Source organism: Leopardus geoffroyi, chromosome A1 (assembly GCF_018350155.1).
Source record: "Leopardus geoffroyi isolate Oge1 chromosome A1, O.geoffroyi_Oge1_pat1.0, whole genome shotgun sequence".
NCBI lineage: Eukaryota > Metazoa > Chordata > Mammalia > Carnivora > Felidae > Leopardus > Leopardus geoffroyi.
In genome coordinates, this window is record NC_059326.1 from 188,856,086 (window position 1) to 188,881,359 (window position 25,274).

Here is a 25,274-nt window from a genome sequence, read left to right on the forward strand (position 1 = left end):
TATTGTTTCTTAAATTGCCATCAGGGCTTTTTTTTTTCTTCCTGCTTCTTCAAGTGAAGGGTACCTCTACAAAAGGAAACTCCAGCCCCTCCTGTCCTCCACCGGCCTGTGATCATTACAAAAAAAAAAAAAAAAAAAAAAAAAAGAAAAAAAAAAAAAAAAGAAAAAAAAAAAAGAAAAAAAAAAAAAAAAAAAGCACCCAAACCAAAAATTAACCAACCAAACAACCCCCAACAGCCAAGCATACATCTCTATTTTTTTTATTTTGGTCTTTTCGTTGGATTTTCCCTTCTTTTTTTTTTTTCTCTCCTTTTTTTTCGTGTTATCGCTCAGTTTTGAGCGAAGGTTTACATTTTTAAAAAATTTGCTTTCCAGCCCGCCTTGATCTTCTAGCGCGAGTTCATCGTCTCAAAAAAAAAAAAATCTCTGGCTGGCGTTTTTCTTTCCTTTTTTTTTTTTTTTTTTTTTTTTTTTTTTTCAATATTTTCAAGGGGGAGGAGATTTTCCACAAGAAAAGGTTGTTTTCATGTTTGGGATTCAGGAAAGCATCCAACGGAGTGGAAGCAGCATGAAGGAAGAGCCGCTGGGCAGCGGCATGAACGCGGTGCGGACGTGGATGCAGGGCGCCGGGGTGCTGGACGCCAACACGGCGGCGCAGAGGTGGGTACCGCTCGGGGACCGCGGCCGGGGAGGCGAGCCGCAAGCAGAAGAGCCGGGAGGCGGTGGCTGCGGCCGCCGCGGGGCCCGGCCGTGCTCTTGAGTCCGCCGCTCGGCTCGGCTCGCCTCCGGGGCTCCGCGCTCCCGGGCCGCGCTGCCTTGGTCGCCTGCGGCCGGAGAGCCGGGAGCTGCCTGCGAGAAGCCCACGCTTTGCCGGCACTTTTCCCTGCTTCGCCTGTGACTGTTTTCATTTCGTTTTAAGCCAGAAGAGGCGTCTCATCAGCACGATGTTGGATATCTGTGTTTTTTTATGTGATTGCTCTTTCTTTCCCGGCCGGTTGTCTCCTCTTTCTTTTTCTTTCTTTCTTTCTTCCTTCTTTTCTTTTCTCTTTCTCTTCTTTTCTTTCTCTTTTCTATCTTTTCTTCCTTTCTTTCCTGCCTTTTTTCTTTCTTCTTTTCTTTCTTCCCTCCTTTCTAAACTTTTTTCCTTCTCTTCTTTCTTTTCCTTCCTTCCTCTTTTTCTTAACTCTTTTCCCCCCTCCCTTCCCTTTTTCTTTTCTTCCTTCTTCACTTCTTTTCCTTTCCTTTCCCCCTTACCTCTCTTCCTTCTTTCCGTCCTCCCTTTCTTCATTCTTTCCTTCCTCTTCTTTCTTCATTCCTCCCTCCTCTCTCCTCTTCTCATTCCCTTACCTCCCTTTCTCTCCTATTTTCTCTCTCCATGTATCCCCAGAACCTTCTCTTAGTTCTCTGGTCTTGTTCTCTCTCCCTCTCTCTATCTTTCTGCTTTTCTCAGTCCACCGGTAGAACGGCAGCTCCCAACTTTGATTCTGACATTTCCTGAAAGTCTTCCCCACCCTCTGTCACCACGGCCCCTTCCAGCCCCTCTCCCACTCTCAGCTCCTGGGATGCTAGACTGTGTGACTTGGAGGCACTTCCCTTGGAGATTGACCTGGGGGAACTTTTCTGGGCACTCTTATCAACCTTTCCGAGGACGCCTGGTCCCAAGTGAGAAATGGCCTTTTTTCCCAGACCACCAGCTGGGCTTGGGGGAGTAGGAGATTTGGCTGCCCCAGGCCCTGTCGGACTCCGAGAGGGCGGAAGGGGAAAAAGGAAGATGACTAATTACCTCATCCTCATCTTCACGGGGCAGGGGACAAGTGTCTGCAACACTGTTCCCATCCCCGTTGAGTACAAGGATGGGGGTGGTTAGCAGTGAGAGTGAGTTGGGTAACTGGGCTGGAAGCGAAAGAGTGTGTGTGTGTGTGTGTGTGTGTGTGTGTGTGTGTGTGAGCGCGCCCTTGTGTTGGGCAGGCCGGGCTGTCAGTGGCCTCCCGCGCCCCTGGCACCCGAGCCTCCAGTCCCCCCGCGGGCGCGCTCAGCCGGCACCCCTGGTCCATAGGATTTCTGGAATGAGTGTGAGGGTTTTTGTGGAACAGCGAAACTTTGTCAGGACAGGTCTTTTAAACCAGCTCCCTGTTCCACAGCAACCACCCTTGACAGCTCTGAGTTGACCCCCTCAGATCCTTTTTCTCACATGCCTTATTTGGGGAGGGGGCGTGCGGTGTCCAGAGGCCGGGCGCCCGCGCCTGGCGGGGGCACGCGAGGTTTACTGGAGGATGGCTGCGGCTTCATGAAACTGAGCCTGTTCCCCATCCATCCTCACCTGCCCTTGAGGCTGAGGCGGGAGATTCGTGGGGGTGGCGGGCACCAATTTCCATGCCTCCCTCTCTCCAAGTTGTAAACTACCAGCTGTGTTCCACGAACGCGGGTTCACTGCATCCACCTCCACTTTTCCTTCCCACGTAGCGCGCGTCAGGTCAGAGTAAAGCCTTGCAGGGTTTTATCTCCTGCGCAAAACCCTAACAAAACTTTCATGGCTCTTCGGCGAGTTCGGGGGGCGCGCCGTGTGCTTGGCGGGAGGACTGGACACGCGAGAGCACGCATGTCCCGTCGCCGGGTGGGCCCCGGGCGCCGGAGGGGGCGTGTAGGGCGCCCACTAGGTGTTCTGGGGGTAGACGAGGTTGGTGCGTGAGGGCTCGCGCGTGTGTAAAGGGTGACAAAGGGTCGCGCGTCGGTGTCCCGCTTAGCCGTCTAACTCTGCGTCTTTGGCCGCAGCGGGGTGGGTCTGGCCCGGGCTCACTTTGAGAAGCAGCCGCCTTCCAATCTGCGGAAATCCAACTTCTTCCACTTCGTCCTGGCCCTCTACGACAGACAGGGCCAGCCCGTGGAGATCGAGAGGACAGCCTTTGTTGGGTTCGTGGAGAAGGAAAAAGTAAGTGGGCGCAGCGCCGCTGCCCCTCGCCCCCGACCGGGGAGCAGGCCCAGCCGCTTCGGGAGGCGCGCTCCTCGGCGAGTGCAAAGCATCCATAACACACTCCTGAGCGGGGTCCCCCAAGCCAATTCCCGTCCTGGGCGAACCCGGGCTCCTCATCCATGAGGTTCTGCTCCAAAAAGTTCGCGTGGAGCCCCAGAGCTGGAGAGAGGCGAGCCCGGCTTCGCACTCCAGAGTCGAGGGCGCCTGGGATGAACCCGCCCTCAATGGCGCGACCACGCGCGGCTCCTGCCTCTGCTGACCCAGGCCCGAGCCCCCAGGCCCCACGGAATTTTCTGGAAGGGAAGAGGGAGCAGTAAGGGTCGGGAGGGCGGCAGAGGGATCACAGTTGGCCGCAATTTCTGCTGCTCCTGGGCCTGTCCGGTTCCCCGGCCGGGGGTCCCTTCTTCGGGAAAGTTGCCTCGAAGTCGGTCCACTCGCTCACGCCGACCTCTCTCCTGCGTCTCTTGTTGTGTCTTTGCGTCTCGCTGAAACCCAGGAAGCCAACAGCGAAAAGACCAATAACGGGATTCACTACCGGCTCCAGCTCCTCTACAGCAATGGTGAGGCTCAGGTCGGGTCGGGTCGGCGCCGGCACCCTGGGGCTCTGGGTGAGGGCAGGGGACGCAGCCAGATCCAGGTGGACGAGAGCCCTGAGCACGCTCGGTTTTCCGCCGTCCTCGGGGTCACCAGGCCTCCCCTAAGTTTCACCTGAGGAGGTTTCACGCAAGCAGGCCCCGAGTAGCCGGAGGGCGGCCGTGGTGGGCTCGAGCACACCTGGGGCCAGGTGTGGAGCCCTGGCCCTCGCAGGGCCAATTCCTTTCTTCCTCCCATTCCTAAGGGAGGCTGAGCTCAGACTCCAGGCCCTAAGTCCTTGGGCTCAGGGAGCTAGAGCAGTCGTGGCCTTGATGGCTCCCAGAGAGCGCGCAGAGGGGCTCCCAACTAGAGAAGGGAGAGTAGCCAGGTGGGGGTCCCGCCCCATTCTCAGCTGCTGTGCATAGGGACTGGCCCCTCTCTGGACACTGGGGAAGATGGGGGTGGTGGTGTCCTGCCTGGGCTTCTCTGGGAGAGTAGGCGTTGCATACGCCTTGGAACCCCATTCTTTGTTGTTTGTTTGTTTATTTAGCGGCGGATCCTCTCTCACTTAATTTTCCTTCGTTCCCCACTCCCCTTCCCCTCTCCCCCAGGGATAAGGACGGAGCAGGATTTCTACGTGCGCCTCATTGACTCCATGACAAAACAAGTAAGTTTCTTAATTTCGCGCCGCGGGGTGACTCTAGCGCCTCTAAATTTGGGGAAGCCAAGAGGCTGGCTACTCCCTAGCACGGGGCTGGAACTCGAACTCTCAACTCCAGGGCAGACCTCAGACCGCACTCTAAGCGCAGCCTTGCAAGTGATTACACACACACACACACACACACACACACACACACACACACACACGGCTGCCTCGTGGGGAAGGTGGCTCGACGGCTCCTTCCCACCAAGGGAAACCCAGGCCTTCTGCGTTAACACTACAGGGTGCTGAGTGGGGAGAGTAAGTGCTGAACTTCCTTTGACCCTGCGGAGGAGCCCCAGGGGGCGCAAAAGGTGCCCTGGGACCTTGGTGTAGAGTGGGCTGAACTTGTGAGATCCAAACCATCCGGGCCTCTCCAGGGAGGTATAGGGTAGGGAAGTGCGTGAGGAGGGAGGGGGGCTAGGTAGCTTCCTTAGCAACGGTGAGGTGAGCTGAGAGCAGAGATGACCCACTCCACAGATTTCTTTCTTTCTTTTTTCTTTTTTTCTTAAAAGGAGGTTGTGGTAGTAGTACTGTTGGAAGAGGGAGCAACAATTGTTACGGAGTATTTCGTAAAAATCCTCCTGCTTTTGCCTCCGAGTTTGGCAAGAAGCCAGGCAGCGAGAGTGAGCTTGTGGTCTTAAAGGTATATAGACGGCATTTTCTGAAACTCCCCAACACGCGGGTGTCAAGCAGTATACATTAAGGTTGAGTTATGGTTTAAAAGATACAATTATGAGCCGAGTCAGAAAAGAGGCCTGACATTTTAATGAGGCACAGGAGCCTTTTTTTTTTTTTTTTTTTTTTTTTTTTTTAAATTTTAAGGCATAGTTTAGTTTCAGAATTAAGTAGCTGGTTAGGTAGTTGGAGGACTTAGTAACAAAAAAGAAGCCAGCTTTACTGGGTGGGGGAAAGAAATTAGAACAAAGAGAAAAGTTATCAAAGTGTACCAACTACCAATTTAGTAAGATGGATAAAACTTATTTGCTTGATTGCGATTTTAAAACATTCCCTTTAAAATAAGGAGGGTGATCTTCTTTGATAGATACTCACTTAGAAGTTTTCAAATTAGGGCATACATGCACATTTAAAAATTGTTTTTAGATAAGCATGGCTTAAATATGTTGTACACAATGCACATTCTTAAGCTGTTGGAAGTTTTAAAATATACTCAGCAAGAACTTTTCAATAATAGCTAACTTTGATTATTAGTCTCATATTTCATGGTGAACTAAGAAAAAAACACGAGGGTATGAAATGTAGTTTTAACAATAATAAATAAATACATATTGAAATCTATTTTAAGTTATTTGCCCAAAATATTTGGCTTTCCTGAAGATTAATTCTTTGTTGATTGGTCAGAGTAAATTCACATTTGTACTTTTGGTCTTCTTTTCTTTACTGGTTTTGATTATTATATAGGATAATTCCCTTTCATTTGAACACATTGTATTTTGTTAGTTAAAAAAAATTTTTTATCCTGCCAAGCAGAAACAGAAAAGCCTGATTTCAGTAACATTTTTTTTTTTTTTTACTGTATCAAAACAAAAATGCCTTAAGTGGAGTTTTGTTTTAAAAAATTGTCTTTGATACCATACGTATCTTTTCCTGCCATTCTCATCAGAGGAAAGAAAAGGTGGGGGAGGGGAAAGTATGAACTCTAATACATATTCCATATGTATTTATTAGAATTTACTTTTCAAAGATAAAAAATCCCCACAAACCTGTCTGCTTGCGCAACATTGTCCACTTAAATATTAAATTATAGGCAGCACTATGAAATGAACAATTTTAAGGAGTTCAAAACTGGGACATGTTTGGAGTGATTAACTGCTTTCAAAACTTTATTTTAGACCCCTTAAACAAAAAGTGCCACCAAGAATTGATTTTCCCATTATGAAATGAACTGACTTTATGCAGTCTCATATGGTGGGAGAATAATCTTGATTTTTATAAAGCAATACATCAAATATCATTTTACTAACAAGGTCATGGAGCTTAAAAACTCTTAGGGCATTTTTTTTGACTGCATGGTATTGTAAATTCTATGAGTTGGAGGTGGGGAACTAGATCAAGATAGAATTTATTTTTAATAATAACAGATATGAGAAAGTCATTTGCCATAATATGACATCTCACTGAAAGTTAAAATTATAAATGTATACAATTATATATTTTGGTGGGGAGAGACCTGAAAAAGGTTTAAATAATTATCTGAATTAAGTCCAAAAATACCAAGAGAAAGTGATTTTTTTTTTTTTTTTTGAGGCATACCTGTTTGCTCTCATAATAATTGTCTAATGCCTTCTGTGGTAGCTTTCGCTTTGAAAGGCAATCCCTGACCATTATCTGTTTGTTTGTTGATTATGTGCTGTAAGAGTTTGGGAAGTAGGTTAGCTACTTGTATACATAGTTGATACAATAGTCTTCAAAAAGAGTTCACTGTGAAGAAGCATAACTTTTCTTGCTGTGACATTATTATTATATTTTAGCCTTGATTGGTGAAACAGCAGATTCTCAACTAGCTTGAAATTATTCTATGATAATTAACTACCACGTCTGATTTAAAATTTCTTAATTTTTTTTTATTTTAGTTAAATATGAAGTGACCCATTCAAGTAAGGCTTGGCATAAGCTGACTGATTAAATGGTTACAATTTTTTTCCCCTGTGAAATTCTTCCAGATAGAGTCAGGATTTTGATGTTTAGAGTAAAGAATGGGATAATTTCAATGATAGGATGAGTTCTAATAACATCATAATTTTTGGAGGGAATACCTAGCCACAGTTCAAGTGTCTCCTCTTAGCTGCTTGCTTGTAACATTTTTCATATCACAGAGGCAGATTTTGTGTGTGATGTCTTATCTTTGACTCACAAGTTGGGGTTAAAACTCAAAGGGAATCTTTGGCAAGGAGAATCCAAAACTAGCTGTGCATTCTATATTTTCATACAATGTTCTTGAACTTGGGTGGAGTTAGCAGCATTGAAGTCAAACAGAAATGTACTCAATCAACCAAGATGTATTAGTGTGACACAGTATTTCACACCTTTTCAAAGTGTCTCATTACACTATTTTGGGTAATGACTCTTAATTTTGGACTCAACTGGGAAAGATGAAGTTTTATTACAAGTGAATGTGTAAGAATCTGAGCCCCCTTATTCCCATTCCTCTCTCATAAAACACAAAGGATGTAATGATATTTAAAAAATTCATCCACCAACTAGAAAATAAGAGGCTTGCTTTTGGGAAGGGTTGTTCAAAACCAAGTTTAGCTGGACTAAAAATAGGTTGTTTTTGTGTCATTGCTGTTTTTGGTATTCCATTAGAGAGCATGCAAAAAGGCCTGTAGGATCCAGAAGTTTATGGCTGTTGCATTCAGAAACAATATCTACTACAGAAGTTCAAATGAACCCAGTGGGGGAGGTCTGAGGTTTAATGTGGCTCATTTCAGATTTTCATGTAGTATTTGAAATATAATTATGTCATGTGATAGCTTTGGTGAGTTAACATTAAATAGTTAAAAAAAGCCTTTAACTTATCTTCCCTCCTACCATCTTGCTTTAAAAAAGTGACATTTTTATAATTCAAACAAAGAGTACCAAATTCCATAAAGTTATCTAAAACTAAATACTCTTGCCCCCAGACAGAAGCTCTTTTTTGGAAAGGGGAAAATGATAGTCACATAATCTTTGTCATGTATGGATTTGAAAGGAGGTGATGTGGTAAGGGAACCCTAAAAAGGTCCTGGCATAGTGGAAAGTCCAAAGTACAATAATCAGAAATGCTGTCATATTTATCTTACAAACTAATCTTCTTTATATATTTCTTTTGATGTTCCCAGTACTTTAAGTTATTGATGCACAAGTGCATTTTTTCCTATTGATTGTTTCATTATATCCTGCCACAGCTGCATAGATTTGATTAACCACCCTTTCAGTTCATGGTTCTTCACTGGTAGATAAACACATTTTTAGTATATCAATAAGTTCGAAAGGAATTCACAGGCCAGCAGAGAGGTTCTTTCATACATTTGGGGAAACAAACAAACAAAAAAAGACAGGGCAAGTTTATAGTCAGGAGCCATATTTCAGCAGCTTTCTCTGTCCTTTGGTAACATGTCAAAAATGCAGGTGATTTAAATTTCCTTGCACATAGAGGAATGAAGAAGTTTGGAATTTTTATGCATGATCAGGACCTGTGTTTGGGAAAATGTAAACTCATCACAGTGGAAAATGTGTTGTTTGGAGTCTGGGGGTGAAAACAAAGCTGATGGTTTTGGAGAGATTGCCGGAGCCAGATGGCCTAGTACTTCCCCAGTCTGGCGGTCCAACTGCTCCCTCCTGGATAATATACAGCCATTTGTTCAGGGATATTTACGCTAGAGCTGTTTCCATGTGAATGTTTGAACAGCATTAAAAACGAACATATTAGTAGTGATGCATTTATCGAACTCCTATGACTACACCAATAGTCTGTTCTTAGGTCTTTACTTATATTGGTGACAGGAGTGAAGGAGTGTTTGGATGTTGGTGAATTGTTTATATAGTTGTTGAGTAAAAATGATTTGGTCTCAGTGAATAATTAAAATATGTAAGCATTTGGAGCCAAACTAATGAAAATAATGATAGCACCTACCTTGAAACTCTGTTGTGAGAATTCATACATGCAAAGTGCTTAGAATAGTGACTGGCACATATTAAGTGCTTAATAAATTAGCTGCTTTTATTATTTTATTATTATTATTATTGTCCCATTGGGTTGACAAAACCAGCTGTATCTACTAATATACATGTAAATATAATTATCATATGAGTGAAATATCTCATTACTGTTAGAAAAAGAAATATAATATGAATTGTTAGAATGATTCGATTTTTATCTTGGTGCTTGAATAACATAAGGGATTTCATTTCTTTGAGACATTAAAGATGTATTCTAAAGCTAACTGCTTTTGATACACATTCTCTTTTTATTCAAGGCTGTGATGTAACTGAACGGTATACTGAATATGATATCATTCCTTTGCAACTTTCCTAATTCAGTTCTGAAAACAGGCCTGCTTAGCTGCTGAGCTGAAATTACATCTTTATAATTTGTTCACCAGTAGCCAAGCTGCTAATTGAAGCAAAATAATTTTTTATTTTATCCCACTATTAATGTTGGATTGCTGTTTGACACAATTGTTTATGAAATGTCAGATTTGTAGTGTTTCCTTTGGCACAGGTTAATTTTTAACTAGGGCTCCTTCACCTTCTGGAAATTTCTGGGATCACATAAGCTAGCACTTTTTTTTTTAAATGACAAGTAATATAACTTGGTGGTTGAATGCAATGATTAATAGTACAGTACATTGATATTGTAGGTGTTCATATTATTTTTTGATTAGTTCCAATTCTTGCTAACTTGCTACCAAAGGCTTGTTGACAGTCTGTATTTAGAGGACATTTTACTTCTGGTTGAAGGAGGTACTTTGTACATTCATGAACTTATTCTTGAAGGTGACAAATTAGGTTTGGCCTTTATTTTGTATGTAGAAAATGAAGTAACATATTTTCAAGGTTACTATTTTTATTTAAAAGGAAAATTTAGGAGTTTGGGTTAGTTATGGGTAACCTCCCTTTCTTTCTTTCCTTCTTTTTCTTTCTTTCTTTCTTTCTTTCTTTCTTTCTTTCTTTCTTTCTTTTTTTCTTTCTTTTCCTCTCTTTCCCTTTTTTCTTTGCTTTCTCCCTCCCTCCCTTTCTTTCTTTCTTTCTTTCTTTCTTTCTTCTTTCTTTCTTTCTTTCTGCCTTCCTTCCTTCCTTCCTTCCTTCCTTCCTTCCTTCCTTCCCTCTAATGATGAGAAGTCTCCTACTATTTGATTGTAAACCAAAAAAGACTCTTAATGAAAACATTTACTCCTCAAACCCTTTTGGATTTGAAGAACCAAAGTCAAAAGTATTTTCCTCACCCTCTTTGTTTTGGCATAGAACACAAAGAGTTAAAACTATTAGAAAAGTAAACAAAGAAAAGCCGTGCTCAATTCTCTGTATTTCCTTTGGCATGCTATTGAAGTGTGATCCTGGTGCATGTTCACTGTGTATCTTTCCTTTCACTGTGTGGTCTTTATCCATAGTAAGTTTCAATTAACTTTTAAGACCCAGTGATATTTTGGAAAAGCAAGGATGAACCACACTTCACCAAATGCCATCTAAAATAGTGGCAACTGAGGCAGATTTTTTCTACTGATTGATTTATTCCTTTTCACAGATGATATAGGTGAATTTATAATTGGGCATTTGAAATTGATGGCATTTTATTCTCTCGCAGTAAAACTTCTGGTACTGCTGTTGCATAAGGCTATGAAAGTTTAACGATTCCTATTTTTTTTCCTCTTTTTTGTTCACTAAAAAAACTATTCTGGAAAAAACCCTCAACCTGAAAATGAATGGAGTGTTAAAAATAATTTGCTATTTTCTTTCTGCTTATTAGAAGAAGGCATTAAGAAAAGGGAGGTTGGTATATCAGAAAGCTAAATCCGCTCCACATGTGTCACTTTTGACAACTTCTTTATCAATTGCATCAGGTTTTTAAAGTTGAGATGAAGTTAGTGCTGTTTATTCTTTCGCTTTTCTTCCTGTACAAGTATTCCTGTCACTGTCAGCGATTTACTTCCATTGGAAGGATTACGGTCAATATTGTTTTCTACTTGATAATTGCATTTTGTATTTCTTAGGTTAAAACCCTAACTTGCTTTGCCATCAATTCATTTATTTAAATAATATATTTTATATACTTTCTCTCCCCATCCTGCCCATGTCTGTTAATAGGCCTCAGGTCTGTACTCCTTATAAACACATTGATTTATTTAAATCACTGTTGTCTTTGTCATTCTCACAGCAGACTACCTTCCTCTCAGTGAGCAGACGCATGATTTACTGTGGAGGATGAAAATAAGCCTTCTTCTTGGTGTCCCATTGTCTGGGCCCTAAACCAGCTGTCTATTAAAATGGTTTCACTTAAAATAGTCAATGCCGTTTATATGCTTCTGTGATCTCCCAGCTGATCCAGGCTCAGGGCGCTTGATTCACACCCCACAGAGGCACATATTTAAATTAGTAAGAAAAGCAGAAACTTCTAAGTTGGTATTAGAAGATCCCTTTCCTTTTAGGCTTAAAGTCTGGGTTTGCTGAACTGTGAACCCGTCTTTACGGTGTATGAAATGTAGATGGTAGAGAGTTGATGTGTGGCTATCAGCTGTATGTGTAAGCTGGAGGGAGAGCTTGGTGGCATTTTTAAAAGGTCTATTTGTTGACACGCTGCTTCAGAGATATTCAGCAAAATAAATGTATCATATTTTCCGATTTTGGATCTCATCAGAATGTTGATTCCTTGGCCCATATCTTTCATACGAGTGTGTGTGTGTGTGTGTGTGTGTGTGTGTGTGTGTGTGTTTAAGCAGCTTTTTCAGTAACAAATACTGCACAGGTGAGGTCAGAGGGAGATCTGCCTGTGACTGAGTTCCACTCTGTAACTGATTCTGTTCTACTAAGCTTCTAGTTCACTGTACTTACAGGGTTTTAATTCTACTTCATAGGAGAGTGAAGAAACTCCCTCTTTCTCTTGCTTTTATTTCAGAAGCCACAGAAGTAGTACTTCTTTCTCTGCATGTATGTGCTGAAAAATATTGTTCTGTTCAGGCCTCAGAAAGAGAGACAGCAGAAACTTCATGCTGCCACCCCTCCCCGGAATGCTTAACTATTTCTGAGCAAATGCAAACTCATGCTTTTATTTTAATATGCTAGATTTAGAGAAAGATTCTCCATTTTGAGTCTGCTTGCCAGAAGTGAAGTGGCAATTTGGCATTTGATAAAGAGATGTATTACAGAGGCCCTGGGCCTTCGACAAATGATGTTCAGTCACTAAAGATAAAAACATAGGCTCTCTGGGCATGCACGGATCATCTACTGTTTGGGGAAGTTGTGAGCATATCTGTATTGCAACGTGTCTTTCATTGGGTATCATCACTGATTTCAGTGGAACCAGCAGCCTCAACAAAAATAATATTGGTCTCATCTAGAAAGAATCAAAATGAGAAGGTCTGATGTAACTGTTATGCATTCCTCTTAAAGAAACCAAACTTCTTTTTTTTTTTTTAAACAGGAGGGAAAACCCTGCAATATCTACGAGTATATTTACCAAGTTACTTGTATTAGTTTAGCATGACAAAAAACTGAAGTTGAAATGGAGGTTATCAGGATATTAAGAGAACAACCAAAACATGTAGTGGTAATAGGATGCCACAAAAATGCATCCAATTAGAGTTTTTTAGCACCATATATGAGACCTAATCAGTTATTTACTGCGTTTCTTTGGTTTTAGCGGTGATTGCAATAAATAAAGCAGACAGATACAATTTTTGGTTTTCAAAATGTTTTTGATTTACTTAGTGCATTTTCTTGACTAAAGCAGCTTCTTGGGCGTTTGAAAAGGTCTTTTAAGAGTACAGGAAAGAGTCATCAGTGTGTGCTAAAACTAGTGGATGAACATTTTAGGCATAATATGATATTACCATAATCTAGATTAGCTCTCTATAAGATAGTTATGAATTACATAAGATGAAGTAGTAACTTCACGGTGGGGAAATCTGGCTGATGGTCTCTGGTGGATGGCAGGCACCACCTTAACCAAATGGTCAGTTTACCGTACCATTTCGTTTACTGTACCATTATAGTAATAGAACTAGTCGACAGTGTGATTTGATACACCGAGAAGAACCCAGAATCACATCTGTGGTATTCTGGCCTTGAATTGGGTAACTTTACTCTAAATCTGAGGAAACATCAGACAAACCCAAACTGAAGGTATTCGACAAAAGAACTGGCCTATATTCTTTAACACTGTCAATATCATGAAATACAGACTCAGGAATGTTCTGTTTTAAAGGACACATGGCAGCTGAATGCAATGATTGGTATTGTATTTTTTTTTTTCACTGTGAGGGACATTATTTTGTAATTGGTGAATCTCAATAAAGTCTGTAGATTAGATTATTGTATTGTATCAGTGCTAATTTTCTGATTCAGATAATTGCCCTGTGGTTATTGAAGAGAATGCTTTGGTTTAAGGAAATACATGCTGAACTATTTAGGGTATGTCTTCAGTTTACTTATCATGGTTAAGGAAAAAAAATGGAAAAGAATAAGCAGATTTAGTGAAGTGTAAACATTTGAGGAATCTGGTTAAAGACTATCTTGTAATTCTTTTTATATTCTTGCAACTTTCCTGTCAGTCTAAAATTGTGTCCAAATAAAACATTAAAAAATACAGAGTTATGGTGGGCTAACCATAAAAAAAAAAAAAATGGTTTTGATGGGCCAGTCGTAGAGAAAGGTTTTCTCCTTATACAGGTACTTTTCGTCATGTTTTTATTTGTTGTTGCAATTTTTGTTCTATAATGGAGTTAGATATCACACCCAGAGTCTGCTCTAGGGTCTGTACACACTGTGTCTTAAGCTGTCTCCATCATTTACAGGTTCTGAAAGTACCAGGCTTATAAACAAAGCACAGTAGAGGCAACTCCCAGTTAGTTACTGCAGCATCTCTATGTCCTAAATAAGCATAGTCTCTGGTTTTGTCACCAAGTAGTTTTGTCACCAAGAAATTGAGAGTTATCTAAATGTGTGAAAGTAATTTTATTAATAATCTTAAGTTGTGTCATGTTAGTCTTATGCAGTGATACAGTGTTAAGTTAGTTAATATGTATCCCGATGTAGGCATTGCTCTGCGAATAGCTGTGTTTTTCTTTGGCCCAGGTATTCACACGTAGATCTTCCAGGAAACTGCTCTCTCAGGGAAACTTCGTGGTGATTTTAAGCAAAATGTTTGTATGCACATTACTGAGAACAGACAAAGATGTATTGGCTGATGAGGTGATTTGGAATCTAAATTTTGGGAGTCAGATGTAATTCTTCTCAGTTGAGGGAGGTAACTCTATGGCTTAAGCCCACACACACAGCATATGCCGGCAAATATTACTGTTTGGGTGGGTGTACACCCTGGGGAGCACATGTTTTCAGCCTGTAGGCGGAAGGAAGGATTTTCCCTGATTGATGAATCATCTCAAAGAAGACGCAGTTAGTGAATGGACTCATTAGCCATACCCCCACTTGTTTTCTGCTACTCATCTCTGGAACACTAAACGTTGGCATTAGAAATAGTAAAATGAGGCGACAAACACATATTTAAAAATCAAATCCACGTGCTTTTTTATATTTTAAATCACTAGTATCCGAATCTGCTAAACCTTCCAGGCTTTTCCTCCTCGTTGATTAGATTTATTTTATTCTGAATTGAAAGGAGAATTGTGGTTGTCTTGACAACAGAAGTTCATCTCACACACTGATCCAAAGGTGTGCGTCTTAATAATGTGGTTGACGGGACAAAGAGGAACATATGTCCTCTACTTGATTTGGGTTGACCCTTAACAACGTATCTTGAAACAGACAGTCTTGGTCTCCCAAAAGCTAATTGGCCCCCAGCAATGGTGAAATGATCAAGTACTCAATTGTGATAGTTTGTTCTTTGGTACTTGGTTCCATTTTTAGCTCAATTCGTGCCTTTGTTTACAGGCCATAGTGTATGAAGGCCAAGACAAGAACCCAGAAATGTGCCGAGTCTTGCTCACACACGAAATCATGTGCAGGTAAGAAATACCTTGTTCTCTCCCTTTAATTAGCAAGGAGAAGATGAATTTGTATCTCAAATCTAGGTGAGCACAGGCCTATTTTTGGGTGTATATTTATCTTGCTTCTATTAGATGATCTAGAAAGAACTATTAAACACAAGTGTTTGGTAGTAAAGTGTCAGGCATCACAGTGGTTCTCAATTATTTATTAGACTTCATCCCGGAAGACATACATTTCCATTTTGATATCACACTGTTAATGGGCACAAAGCAATGCCCTCCCCTTCTTCCTCTCAATCAAATAAAATACAATATAACCTTTTAGTGTTAATATATGTGTTCAACTGCGTTGCTAGTAAAATGAGTAAGAGTTCTATTGATGTCAGCAGAAGCCTCTGGTTTGGATAAGATTTAAAAGTTATAGTTCCCCTTTTTAATTCTCCCACTTCAAAATATGACCATCAGTACATAGGCATCATTCCTCCTTAAACTTAGTGTGGGTTCCCCTCACCCCTTGCATCTGATCTGTTCCTCTTAGTTACCCTGTATATAACTCTGACAATGTAGCTAATATTTCTCAGTAGTAGTGAGCTTTTGGAAGGATGGCACATTTTTACACCTGAAAGATATCAAAATTCGTGTCACCCACAAACGAGTGTATTTATTTTGCCTGTAATCAGGCACAAGCTACATTTGAAAATAAGCAAGGAGACCAAATTCACTTTCATGGCCTCAGCCAGTCCTCCACACTTGAGAGAGTAGATGAGAGAACAGCCTTTAGACTTGCGGTATAGGATTTTTATTCTTCATAAAATAACACCAGCGTAAAATAACACCTGATATATTCTGAGTAATTGGATAAAGCATGAAGATGCCACTACGCATCAGAGAAAGGCTACTAATTGCTTTGTTAGCCATGCAGGCTCTCTCTGGCACAAAGCATGCTTGGCTCCTGACTATTACTGACCAATCCCTTTAGACCTTCAGCTGCCACTTCAGCACGGGAGGGTGGGCTTTATTTGCTGCTCGTGGACTTGTGGGGAAAGCTATCTTAAAACTCTACAGGTGGAAATGAAATAAAAGGGGCTCAGTGTGTTTTCTTACTGAAATCCCAAATATTAACTTCTATATCTATAAGTCTATGTGGATATAAAAATTTCTTTTTTTTCTCTTCAAAAAGCATGCTTTGAATAGATTATTCTAAATTACTCAGGAGTTTCACAAGTGTTCACTTCAGTGATTTGTAAAACTTGTTAATTATTCCATGAAGAGGTTGCTTTTCCCTACCTTTAAAATAGCAACAAAACCCAAAAATATGGTTTTTCAATTTCTTAGAAGATATCATTAGGCAAAAATTAGTGTCATACTTATATGTAAGCAAGAATTGTAAAACTGAGTTACACTTTTCAGAATTAAATGAGTAAAATCATTTTGAAAAGCATTAAAAGTGATCTCCTTTGTGTTACTACTTTTCTGATCATATCTCTATTTTAGCTTCCCACAATTAGCATGTCATTAGAATGAATTTTCTATGTTCTATTACATGTGATTCTAGCAAATAGGGGACAGGCAGAAAGATGGATCTCGAACAATAAGCCAACGAATGTCTACGTATCATAGATTTGCATCTCATATCTGTACATGTTTGGACTATGCTGGAAATAATTCTATTCTTAAAATACTTAAAGATATATTATGCCTTTCACACATAAGCCTACCCTCTATTAATGCAGTTTATATTTTTCTTGTTCTTAAAATTCATTGGTCCAAAGTACTTTATTATGCTGGTTGGCGTGCTTTACTGCTGATGTTCTTTCTATTTTTCAGAAACATAAAAATAGCAAAAATAAAACTCTCAAGCCACTGAAGGCAAATGATGATATTTGTACTGCGGGGCTAAGAGGGAAAAGCCATATTCAAAATGTCATCCTGCTAATGTTACAGATTAGGTTTTCCTGGCTGCCTATAGATGTGTAAGGGGTACTGTTTGTTTACCAGGCCGCCATGACCCTATTACACAAACCTGTCATCTATTGTGTGGCTAACAGTCTTTTAAATTGCAAATCTGATGCTCTTTAGGGGGCTTTAGGAAAAAAATTCTCACTTTCCACACCATCCTATTTCTCTTGATTTCTTGCCTGTTGTAAGTGGAAGTTGGGATGTGCTGAATTTGCACCAGGGGTGCAAATGCAGGCTCAATTATAAGCATAAAATTAGAGTCTGTTCACCATTAATCAGCCTGGCTAATTGCTATGCACCACCATTAGCCATATGGTGTGAAAGACAGCTTGCTCTCCCCAAGATGAAATTTCTTCATTGCAGACATGAAATAGTGAGGGCCCTGGATTTTAAAATAGCTTGTTTTAGATATTTAATTTCTAAACAACTTTCTGCAGTGCTTTCTATCAAGGCTAACAGCACAATAAAACTTTGCATTTATGTCACAAAAGCTGTATATTTATAGTACATTGGAGCTATGGTAAAGAAGACACAAAAATTTAGATAGACAAGAAAGGGCTTGGATGATTCTGTTTTGTTGCAGGCAAAGAAAAAAGAAAAAAAAAAAAAAAAAAAAAAAAAAAGAAAAACACCAGGGAGTTTTTTCTCAGGTGGTTGCAAATTAAAAAATATATATATATATATTATTCTGTTGAGAGGGTAACCCCATTGCATGAGCTGGCTAAAGAACTTACTGCCATTAAATCATAATTATTGCCTGTCTTTGAGACAAAACCTCTTAGACTTGATGGCATAGAATTCTTTTTGTGGTATTCTGGGAGAGTTTCTGCATTTTTGGTAAGTTGGAATCTATCGTACCAATTATCATTATATTTTGCTAATACTTAGTGGTTAAGTTCTCTAAAAAATATGCCCCCTGCAGGATTTTTTAAAGCAGGGGTCTATAAGGGATTTGATTATATGTGCATCTCAATATCCTGTGTTTAAATGTAAATGGAAAATAGGAACTATGCTTGGTAGGTGAGTCCTAGTTCCCAGTGCCCCAGGCAGGCCAGGGCAGATTTTCTCTCCTTCAAGTGCACAGGAAGATTGCAGGGGATGGGTGTTCTGTTTAGGAAAGCATTCTTTTTCCATTATCAGTGCCCAGCCTCTTGTAGGACCATGAGTTCCCAGGGCAAGCCTGGCCCCTTGAAACAGTCTGTTCTTCCTTACTCTTCTGCTGGCTTATTCTGATTTTGTGCTTTGGATTTCTACCTAAGCACGGTTTTCTTCAGGAAAGCATCTCTGGCCCTTGGTCTGAGTTTTGTCCCCTTGTTATGAATTCCTATTATATCCCATGCTTTTCCTTCATAGTGCCCAGCACATTGTAACCGTGTGCCCAGGACCCGTCCTCCTTTGCTGAGCTAAGAGCTCCTTGAAGGCAGAGAAGTCACTCAGCTTTCCTCTCTGTTAGTTGTCCCATGTGTGAAATGGGGGGAAAATGTTACTTCTCTCCCAGGGTGGTTGTTAGGATTAAATGTTGTAATCCCGGTAAATACTTACCATGGTGCCTGACACAGGAATAGCAGCGGTATTAGCAGTAATATTAGTAGAAGCAGAAGTAGTAATAACAGTGACCCTGTTATCTGCAGCGTCTAGCTATGTACCTGGTACATAGTTGTTCAGAGTGAAAGATGATAAAAGAACACTGAAGAGTGTTGCCTACTATAACATTAACATACTTTGTTCATTTGAGGTTTGGTGGTTAAGGAAGTTTTCATTCATTCTTTTAACACCTGCTATGTGCAAAGCACTGTGGAACGCAGGGCCAAAGGACTGGTCTTGCAATAAGAGAGTTTACAGGTTAGCCTGGGAGATGCGACCTATTAGCAGGAGGCCACACTGCAGTGTAGACAGGGTTGTCTGTGATGAGGGGTGAAGCGAAAGATGGTGGCTGTTCTGAGAAGGGAGGATGTACCTGCAGGTGGGTAGTAGCTGTAGGTATGGGGGGGGGAGGTGAGATAGGACAAGAGTTTTAGAGGGTATATGAAGAAGTGTCTGGGTCCGTTTGCTGGTAGTCTGGCAGGATTTCTCTGGGGAGAGGATTGCAGGTGGGTAGGCTGCAGCCTGGAGCTGGGAGAGTGTCAGGGTAAAAGACAACTAGCTTTGGAAGTCTTTTCCCAAAGGGGGAGCTGAAGTTATGGGCTTAATGGGATTGGAAAGAGTGGGAAAATAGAAAGAGTAGAGGCCATGGGTACATTCTTGGGGAGTGGTCATATTTAGCAAGGAGGGAGAGTATATTCAAGAATTAGGAAAAAGAACCTTGAGCATACTGGCCATAGCAATAAAAGGAGGGTGTTTCCCTCCCCATCCAAGATGGATCCCTATCTTGGATAAGTGCTGGGGAGATCCTGATGGACTTGAAGAAAGAAAAACACCAGAGAGCCATTGGTGATCTTTGAGAGGAGACATTCAAGTAGGTGCTGAGGCCTGGAAACCAGATTTTATGGGGTTAAGGTGGCAAGGAATGTTGGCGACCCTGGCAAGGAAAAAGGTGGGCAGTGAAGAAACTAACTCAAGAGTAAAGGAGAATTTTTTTTTAAGAGAGTGGGAAGGCTTGACAATGTTTGTAAACTAAGGGAAAGAGTGAACATACCCTTAACGGTATTAATCAGACTATTCATATAATTCATGTATCTCATTCTGTAGCCACCTGGGCAAAACAGGAAAGAAAATCTTATTTTCTGTTGTAAAGCTTAGAGATTGAGGTGGTGCTTTTCTCCAGTCGAAGGAGTTCTACTTCTAGGAAGAGATTCCATGTCCCTAAGATGAGGATCTGCAGGTCCCATGACTGGGAAACATGTAAATGTTGCTTGCCCTGATTTATGAAGCTGTGTGTCAGGTCACTAGAGATGTGCCACCTGTGTTAGTCTGCTAAGGAAGAGACTCATGCGTTTGATTTTCTCTGGCTGTGCAAAATTGTCTGAGAGATGCACAATCCTGCTGGGGAAAGGGATGCTGTTTTGAGTCCACAGTGTTTGTAGGATACCAGGTGCTGGGTACCCACTCCTGTGACAGACCACATTGCCCTCCTGCCACCTGGGTTGCAGGTTGAGAAGGGATGTGAAATAGTAGGCTCCTTGCTCTGTGACAAAGTTAATTAGGAAACTTCAAGTCCCCTGATGGACGCACACTTCAGGGGTCAAACGCCAGGTCTGTGGTTGGCACAGTAAGAGCTTAAGAAACACTGTTTTCAATGGATGAAGATCCATCTGTCACACAGTGATGAGGACATAATTGCACTGAGATTTCTGTCATTAACACAGTAACTTTTCCCTTAAAGTGCTTTACGTCTGCTGTTCCATGTAGTGTGGTGTTTCAGCCTGAGTGCTCTTCTGCCTTAAACACAAGTGAATCTGTTCTCCCTTCATCCTGTCCTGTTTGGTTAATACCTGTCTTATGTGGGGTGGAGGTGGTGCGTCCCTTTCTTGATCTCTCTGAGTTCAGTAGAAGGAACGAGGGGGCAGCTAGGTTTAGACAAGAGATGAAAGAGAAAGGCCAGAAAGACCATGGTGGGGAAGAAGGACTGGTTTTTGCTCAGCTTGGCTCTGGGCTCAGAACTAGGAAGCAGCAGGGGGATAGATGTCATCTTAGTCTAAAGGAAGACCTTCGTTCCCCAACCTGTGGTTGACTTTTCTAGTTTTTTAATAGAAAGTAATATTGCAATACAAAATAGAAGACTGCAGAAGTATGGAAACAAAATATATCCCATCCCTCCCTTCCTGCTTCTTATCCTACTCCCTATAGGTTTCTTCTCTGAAGTTTCTCTTCATTTATTCAAAACATATTTCCTGAGGGCCTCCTGTGCCCTGGGCTCTGTTCTAGTTGCTGGGGTTCTAGGGGTGAACGAAACAGTCTAAGCCCCTGTCCTCATGGAAAGACACACAGTAAAGAAACAGACAAATAAATATGGAATACAATGTGATGAGCGCTAGGAGAAAAGTGAGACAGGATGAGGGAGCACTCTGGAGCAGTCAGTCAGGGAAGGGCTTTCTAAGGCAGTGACTTTGCCTAGAGATTTGAGTGAAGCGAGGGTGTGAACTGGCCTTGCCACATTCACTCTTCCCCTCCCCTCCTCTTCTCCTTTCACCCCTTCATTTTTTCTCCTAGAAATAGGACCATACCATATATACTATTCAGCAACTTGGCTTTCTCGGTTCACAATTTGATTTAGACTTCTTTCCTTGAGAGTGTGTAAAAACCCACCTTCATCCTTTTTAATCCTGCACATAATTCCATATGTACGTGTGTATACATACACACAGAGATGCATACACATATATGTATACACACATATATGTGCATATCTGTATATTTTTAAAGCGGAGCTCATCCCATGGACACTATTTTGTCACCACCCCAGGTACAGAGCAGGGCCCAAGATGCCCACTTTGGGAGTGACGACTGTGTGGTGCAGTGACATGACCCCCCCCCCCCCAAAAGACAGGAAACCTGTTGGGGGACATTCTTCATGCTTTGCATGAAGTTTTTTTTATAAGTGTTAAGTGACCTCTGGCCCCTTCATTTTGTTTTCTCTTCTTTCCTTCATTGCCCCCTTTTATTCCTGTTCCATCTTTCCCTGTACACTTCTGTTCTTCACATCTGCCTTTCCCCCTAGGTCCCTTGGGGCACAGCAGAGAGAAATGGTTCTCATTTATGCCATGCTTCAATTCATCTGGCTGTGCTCAAGGGCGTTTTTATTTTAAGGGGATGAAGAAAGACAGTGCTTCAGTCAAAGGACAAGTCTCAGGCCTAGTGTGGCTCTTGCTGGGGGGCAGGTGGTTTGGTGTATGGGGTGGGATGGGAGTCAGTCTTCCTTCCACCTGCCATGCACGCTTTGAGGGTCAGCTTGGCTTCCTCTATCTGTCACCTTCCTATTTTCTTGGATTGTATTTCCCCCAGTACATTACATCATTCTTGAAGTCATTAGATCAATCAATCAATCAATCAATCAATATTCACCTTCTCCCTTCTATTTCAGGCCTTAAGCTACTCATTAGGCAAATGAAATTGACAGCTTCTTCCTTTATTAAGCATATGGCTTAGTGGGGGAGTGGGGTGGAAGAAGAAAGATAGTAACAAAAAAAATACACAAATCTATACATAAGTATATTATTTGCATTGTGTTAAATGCCCTGAAAGGAAAGAACCAGGAGAAAACTGAAGGGTGTCAGGGCCAGCCTCTCCAGAGAAGGAGCGTAGAGGCTGAGCCTCAACAGGCAGTAGAGACTGGCTAACTAGGGAGGGTTGGAGGATGAACAGACCAGGTGGGAAGACCTGCCCAGGCCTGGACCTGAGGTCAGACTGAGTGAGGCATATTGGAGAGATTGAAATTGGCCAGTGAAGTTGGAGCTTGGCAAGTCAGAGGAGAGTGACAGGAGGTTGGGAGGTGGTCTGGCATCATGTCATGCCATAGATCTATTCTAAGTGCTGGGGGAAGCCATTAAAAGGTCTTGGGCAGTGAAGTGACACAGTCCCATTGACACTTTGAAAGATCACTCTGGCTGTTTTAGGCAGTAAGGAGTGGAGGCAGTGAGGCTAGATGGGAGGCCACTGCAGAAGTCCAAGTGAGAAATGAAAGCGATGTGGAGGAGAGGTATGGCAGTGAGGAGAGAGAGAACCAAGCAAGACATGTAGGTTCTACTTTGAAATTGTCATCATACAAGGTAGACGTGTCCCTGGAGCACGTTTAGTCTAGACAGGCCTGGCATGAAGGTTCAGCCATTGGGACTTGCGTTGCCCACTCACTGTTTTGAAAAAAAGGAAAATGATGAGGAGAGATAGGCCTTCCCACCTACTGGTTTTCTCCCTGAGTAAAGGGGATGTGGGTTCTGTGAATAGGTTGGAGACCTGCTGCTTCTGCAGAGCACAGAGAAACTTTGCTCAGGTTTGGAGAAAGAGGAGGTTGGATAAGGAAGGAGCAGGAGGTGATAATGATACTGCCCTTCATTGAGCACTTAGGAAGGCATTGTAAAGCCCAGCTTTATACCCTGATTGCCCTGAATCTGTGCCTTGGCACTTGAGGTGGGGATCATAGATGTTCCATTTTACAAATGAGAAAACTAAGATTCTCTGGGAGAGAGTACCTTGCTTAAGATCGCATAGGTAGCTCTGTCTGATTCTGGAGCCAGTGTTTTTAACCACCATGCTCCTCTGGAAAGCCCTTGATATGAAGGTGTAGGGGATCAGAGTTAAGGGATGATGGGGTTTAGTTTTTAAATTATTATTAGTTTTTGGTAAGCATTCCAATCACTGTACTTCTCATTCCCTTGTTTTCTCATCTGTTTCTTGGGTATTGGGATATTTGGGCTTTCTATGTCCATTGTATTGGCATAGCAGAACTTAGGCCTAAGGGAAATAGTTCCCTTTGAATCTGGAAAGGAAAGGCTATAAGGTGGACAGAGTGACTTTTAGCTGGGGCTTTGACAAAGGAGATACAGTTCTTACTATTACTTTCTGAAGATATGAGAGACAAAGAGAATTAACACCAAATTTGGAAGCTGATTCTCTTCTCAGAGATAGAGTTACAGCCAGGAAAGACTACCCAATCAACTTTGGTGAAAGACTCTCTATCCAAAAGTATATTTCTGGGTCCTGAAAATGAAGTTCAATGTTTGGTTGTCTCCAGCAGCTCTCTAAATTTAGGCTCCGTGATTCACTAAGTAAAGTGTGTGTGTGTGTGTGTGTGTGTGTGTGTGTGTGTGTGTGTGTTTCCGTGCACGCATCCGTGTCTGTGTAAGAAGGGAGAAAAGTGCATATTTTATTTGTGGTGCATGGCAGCACACCTGGATAACTTCCTTGCCTCCTTGACTGATCAAACATGTGCTTTTATAGTGTGCCCCTGGGTGTGGACTGACCAGTGCACACATATTTTATTTGCGAACAAGGCTCAGATGGACAGTTTTCCATTGACTGTGGGTAATTTTCAAAAACCTTAATTTTTCACCCCTTACAAGCATCCCAGTTTTACAAAAACTGACAGCCTTATCATCACAGCTGGGGTGGGATTTTGATAGTGGGTGCTTTTCTTGCCTATGGCTGCTTTTTTCCTAACCTAATTAAGAGCGTCCATTGTCAGGGCTGTGGTAGCCTTTGGATCAACTGTCCATAATGCTTCCAGAAAACGTAAATGGTGGCCAGCACAGGACACAGAAGCCAGAGAACGTGTGGATCTCCACTTTCTTTTATCTTGCCTTTTCTTTGTCTTCGTTACTATGTTGTACTTTTATTCTCATGAAGATGGTTCAAAAGCAAACAGTTAGAGCTTTAGGATTTTGGGCAGGCTGGGGTTGAAGGAAACGTCTCTCCTGAAAGAGAAAGGAAAAGAAAAAGGAATCCATTTAATACAAAATGACTGGAGGGGGAGAAATCACTCATACCTCATTATTGACGCGTTCCACACAATTAGTGTGATCTTGAGGGAAGAACGTTTGAGCCACCCACAACCCTGAATATTCTCATTGGGTAGATGTAATAATAATGCATTTCACAGTGAACTCTTCAATACTGCGGGCAGTGATGGGGAGACCCATCTTAGGGCTGTCAGTCGTGGCTCCAGCAGAGTCCCTCTTCCTCCCTCCTTCTTTGTTCAGGGAGAGGTTAAGCCTGGCCATTAACCCATAGGTGACCCACATAGAATTTTCTGTCCCAGGGATCCGTTGATTGCCAGGTATGGCTTTGTGGTAATTCTAGCATTTGCAACCCAGCAATTTGAACCTTCTGTCTGCCTAAATGATGATTTTACATTGTAATGGTTGTACTAAATCCTTTCGTTTTTGCTCCATAGCCGCTGTTGTGACAAGAAAAGCTGTGGCAACCGAAATGAGACTCCCTCAGATCCAGTGATAATTGACAGGTAGGGACCACTCTACTTTCACTGGATTCTTATTCCTCATTATAATGAAACACCTGCCTTGTGTCGCTCACGGGCAAGGGGTAGGAATGCATGTGGCCGAAATTTGCCTGTTGGTCATGACTTAAGCTGCGCCGAGCTCTTGCGATTCCTGGGAAAACCATATGGAATGTTCTTTGGAGGCCCGTTTTCTTGGATTGCTTCGGTTTTGTGTATGATTCATGCTCTTAAAGGAATATTTCTTTCTTTCCTGACTTTCTGTGGCTCAATCCTCATGCTGTGCCAGGAAGCTTCAGAAATAAAATAATAATAGTTTGTGATTTATGAAATGTGGTTGGGTGCTTATAAATATTTAACTTTTATTTGAAAAATGTTTGAATCATTATCACTTTTAGCTACAGTAGTTCTGTTGGACGTAATCCATCTACATTTTAAGGTTTTATTTATGCATAAAAGCAGTTTTAAAGAGATCTGTGAACCAAGACTTTCTACCGTTATCTCCCGCATTTGATGGTA

The 25,274-nt window shown here is 41.8% G+C and overlaps 1 protein-coding gene across 11 annotated transcripts in view; it reads left to right on the plus strand.

The window, feature by feature from the left end:
* The first annotated feature begins 169 nt into the window (after positions 1-169).
* EBF1 (EBF transcription factor 1) overlaps positions 170-25,274 on the plus strand; it is a 388,691-nt gene continuing 363,586 nt past the window's right edge. For 4 of the 11 annotated variants that reach the window (XM_045503380.1, XM_045503392.1, XM_045503350.1 and 1 more), the window contains exons 1-6: positions 171-660; positions 2,773-2,929; positions 3,468-3,531; positions 4,156-4,211; positions 14,853-14,926; positions 24,693-24,761. In XM_045503380.1, coding sequence (XP_045359336.1) covers positions 527-660; positions 2,773-2,929; positions 3,468-3,531; positions 4,156-4,211; positions 14,853-14,926; positions 24,693-24,761 — 554 coding nt within the window. In that variant the 5' untranslated portion in view covers positions 171-526. Of the gene's footprint in view, positions 661-2,772; positions 2,930-3,467; positions 3,532-4,155; positions 4,212-14,852; positions 14,927-24,692; positions 24,762-25,274 lie in introns of all 11 variants that reach the window. The other 7 variants (XM_045503400.1, XM_045503408.1, XM_045503419.1 and 4 more) reach the window with 3 other exon arrangements.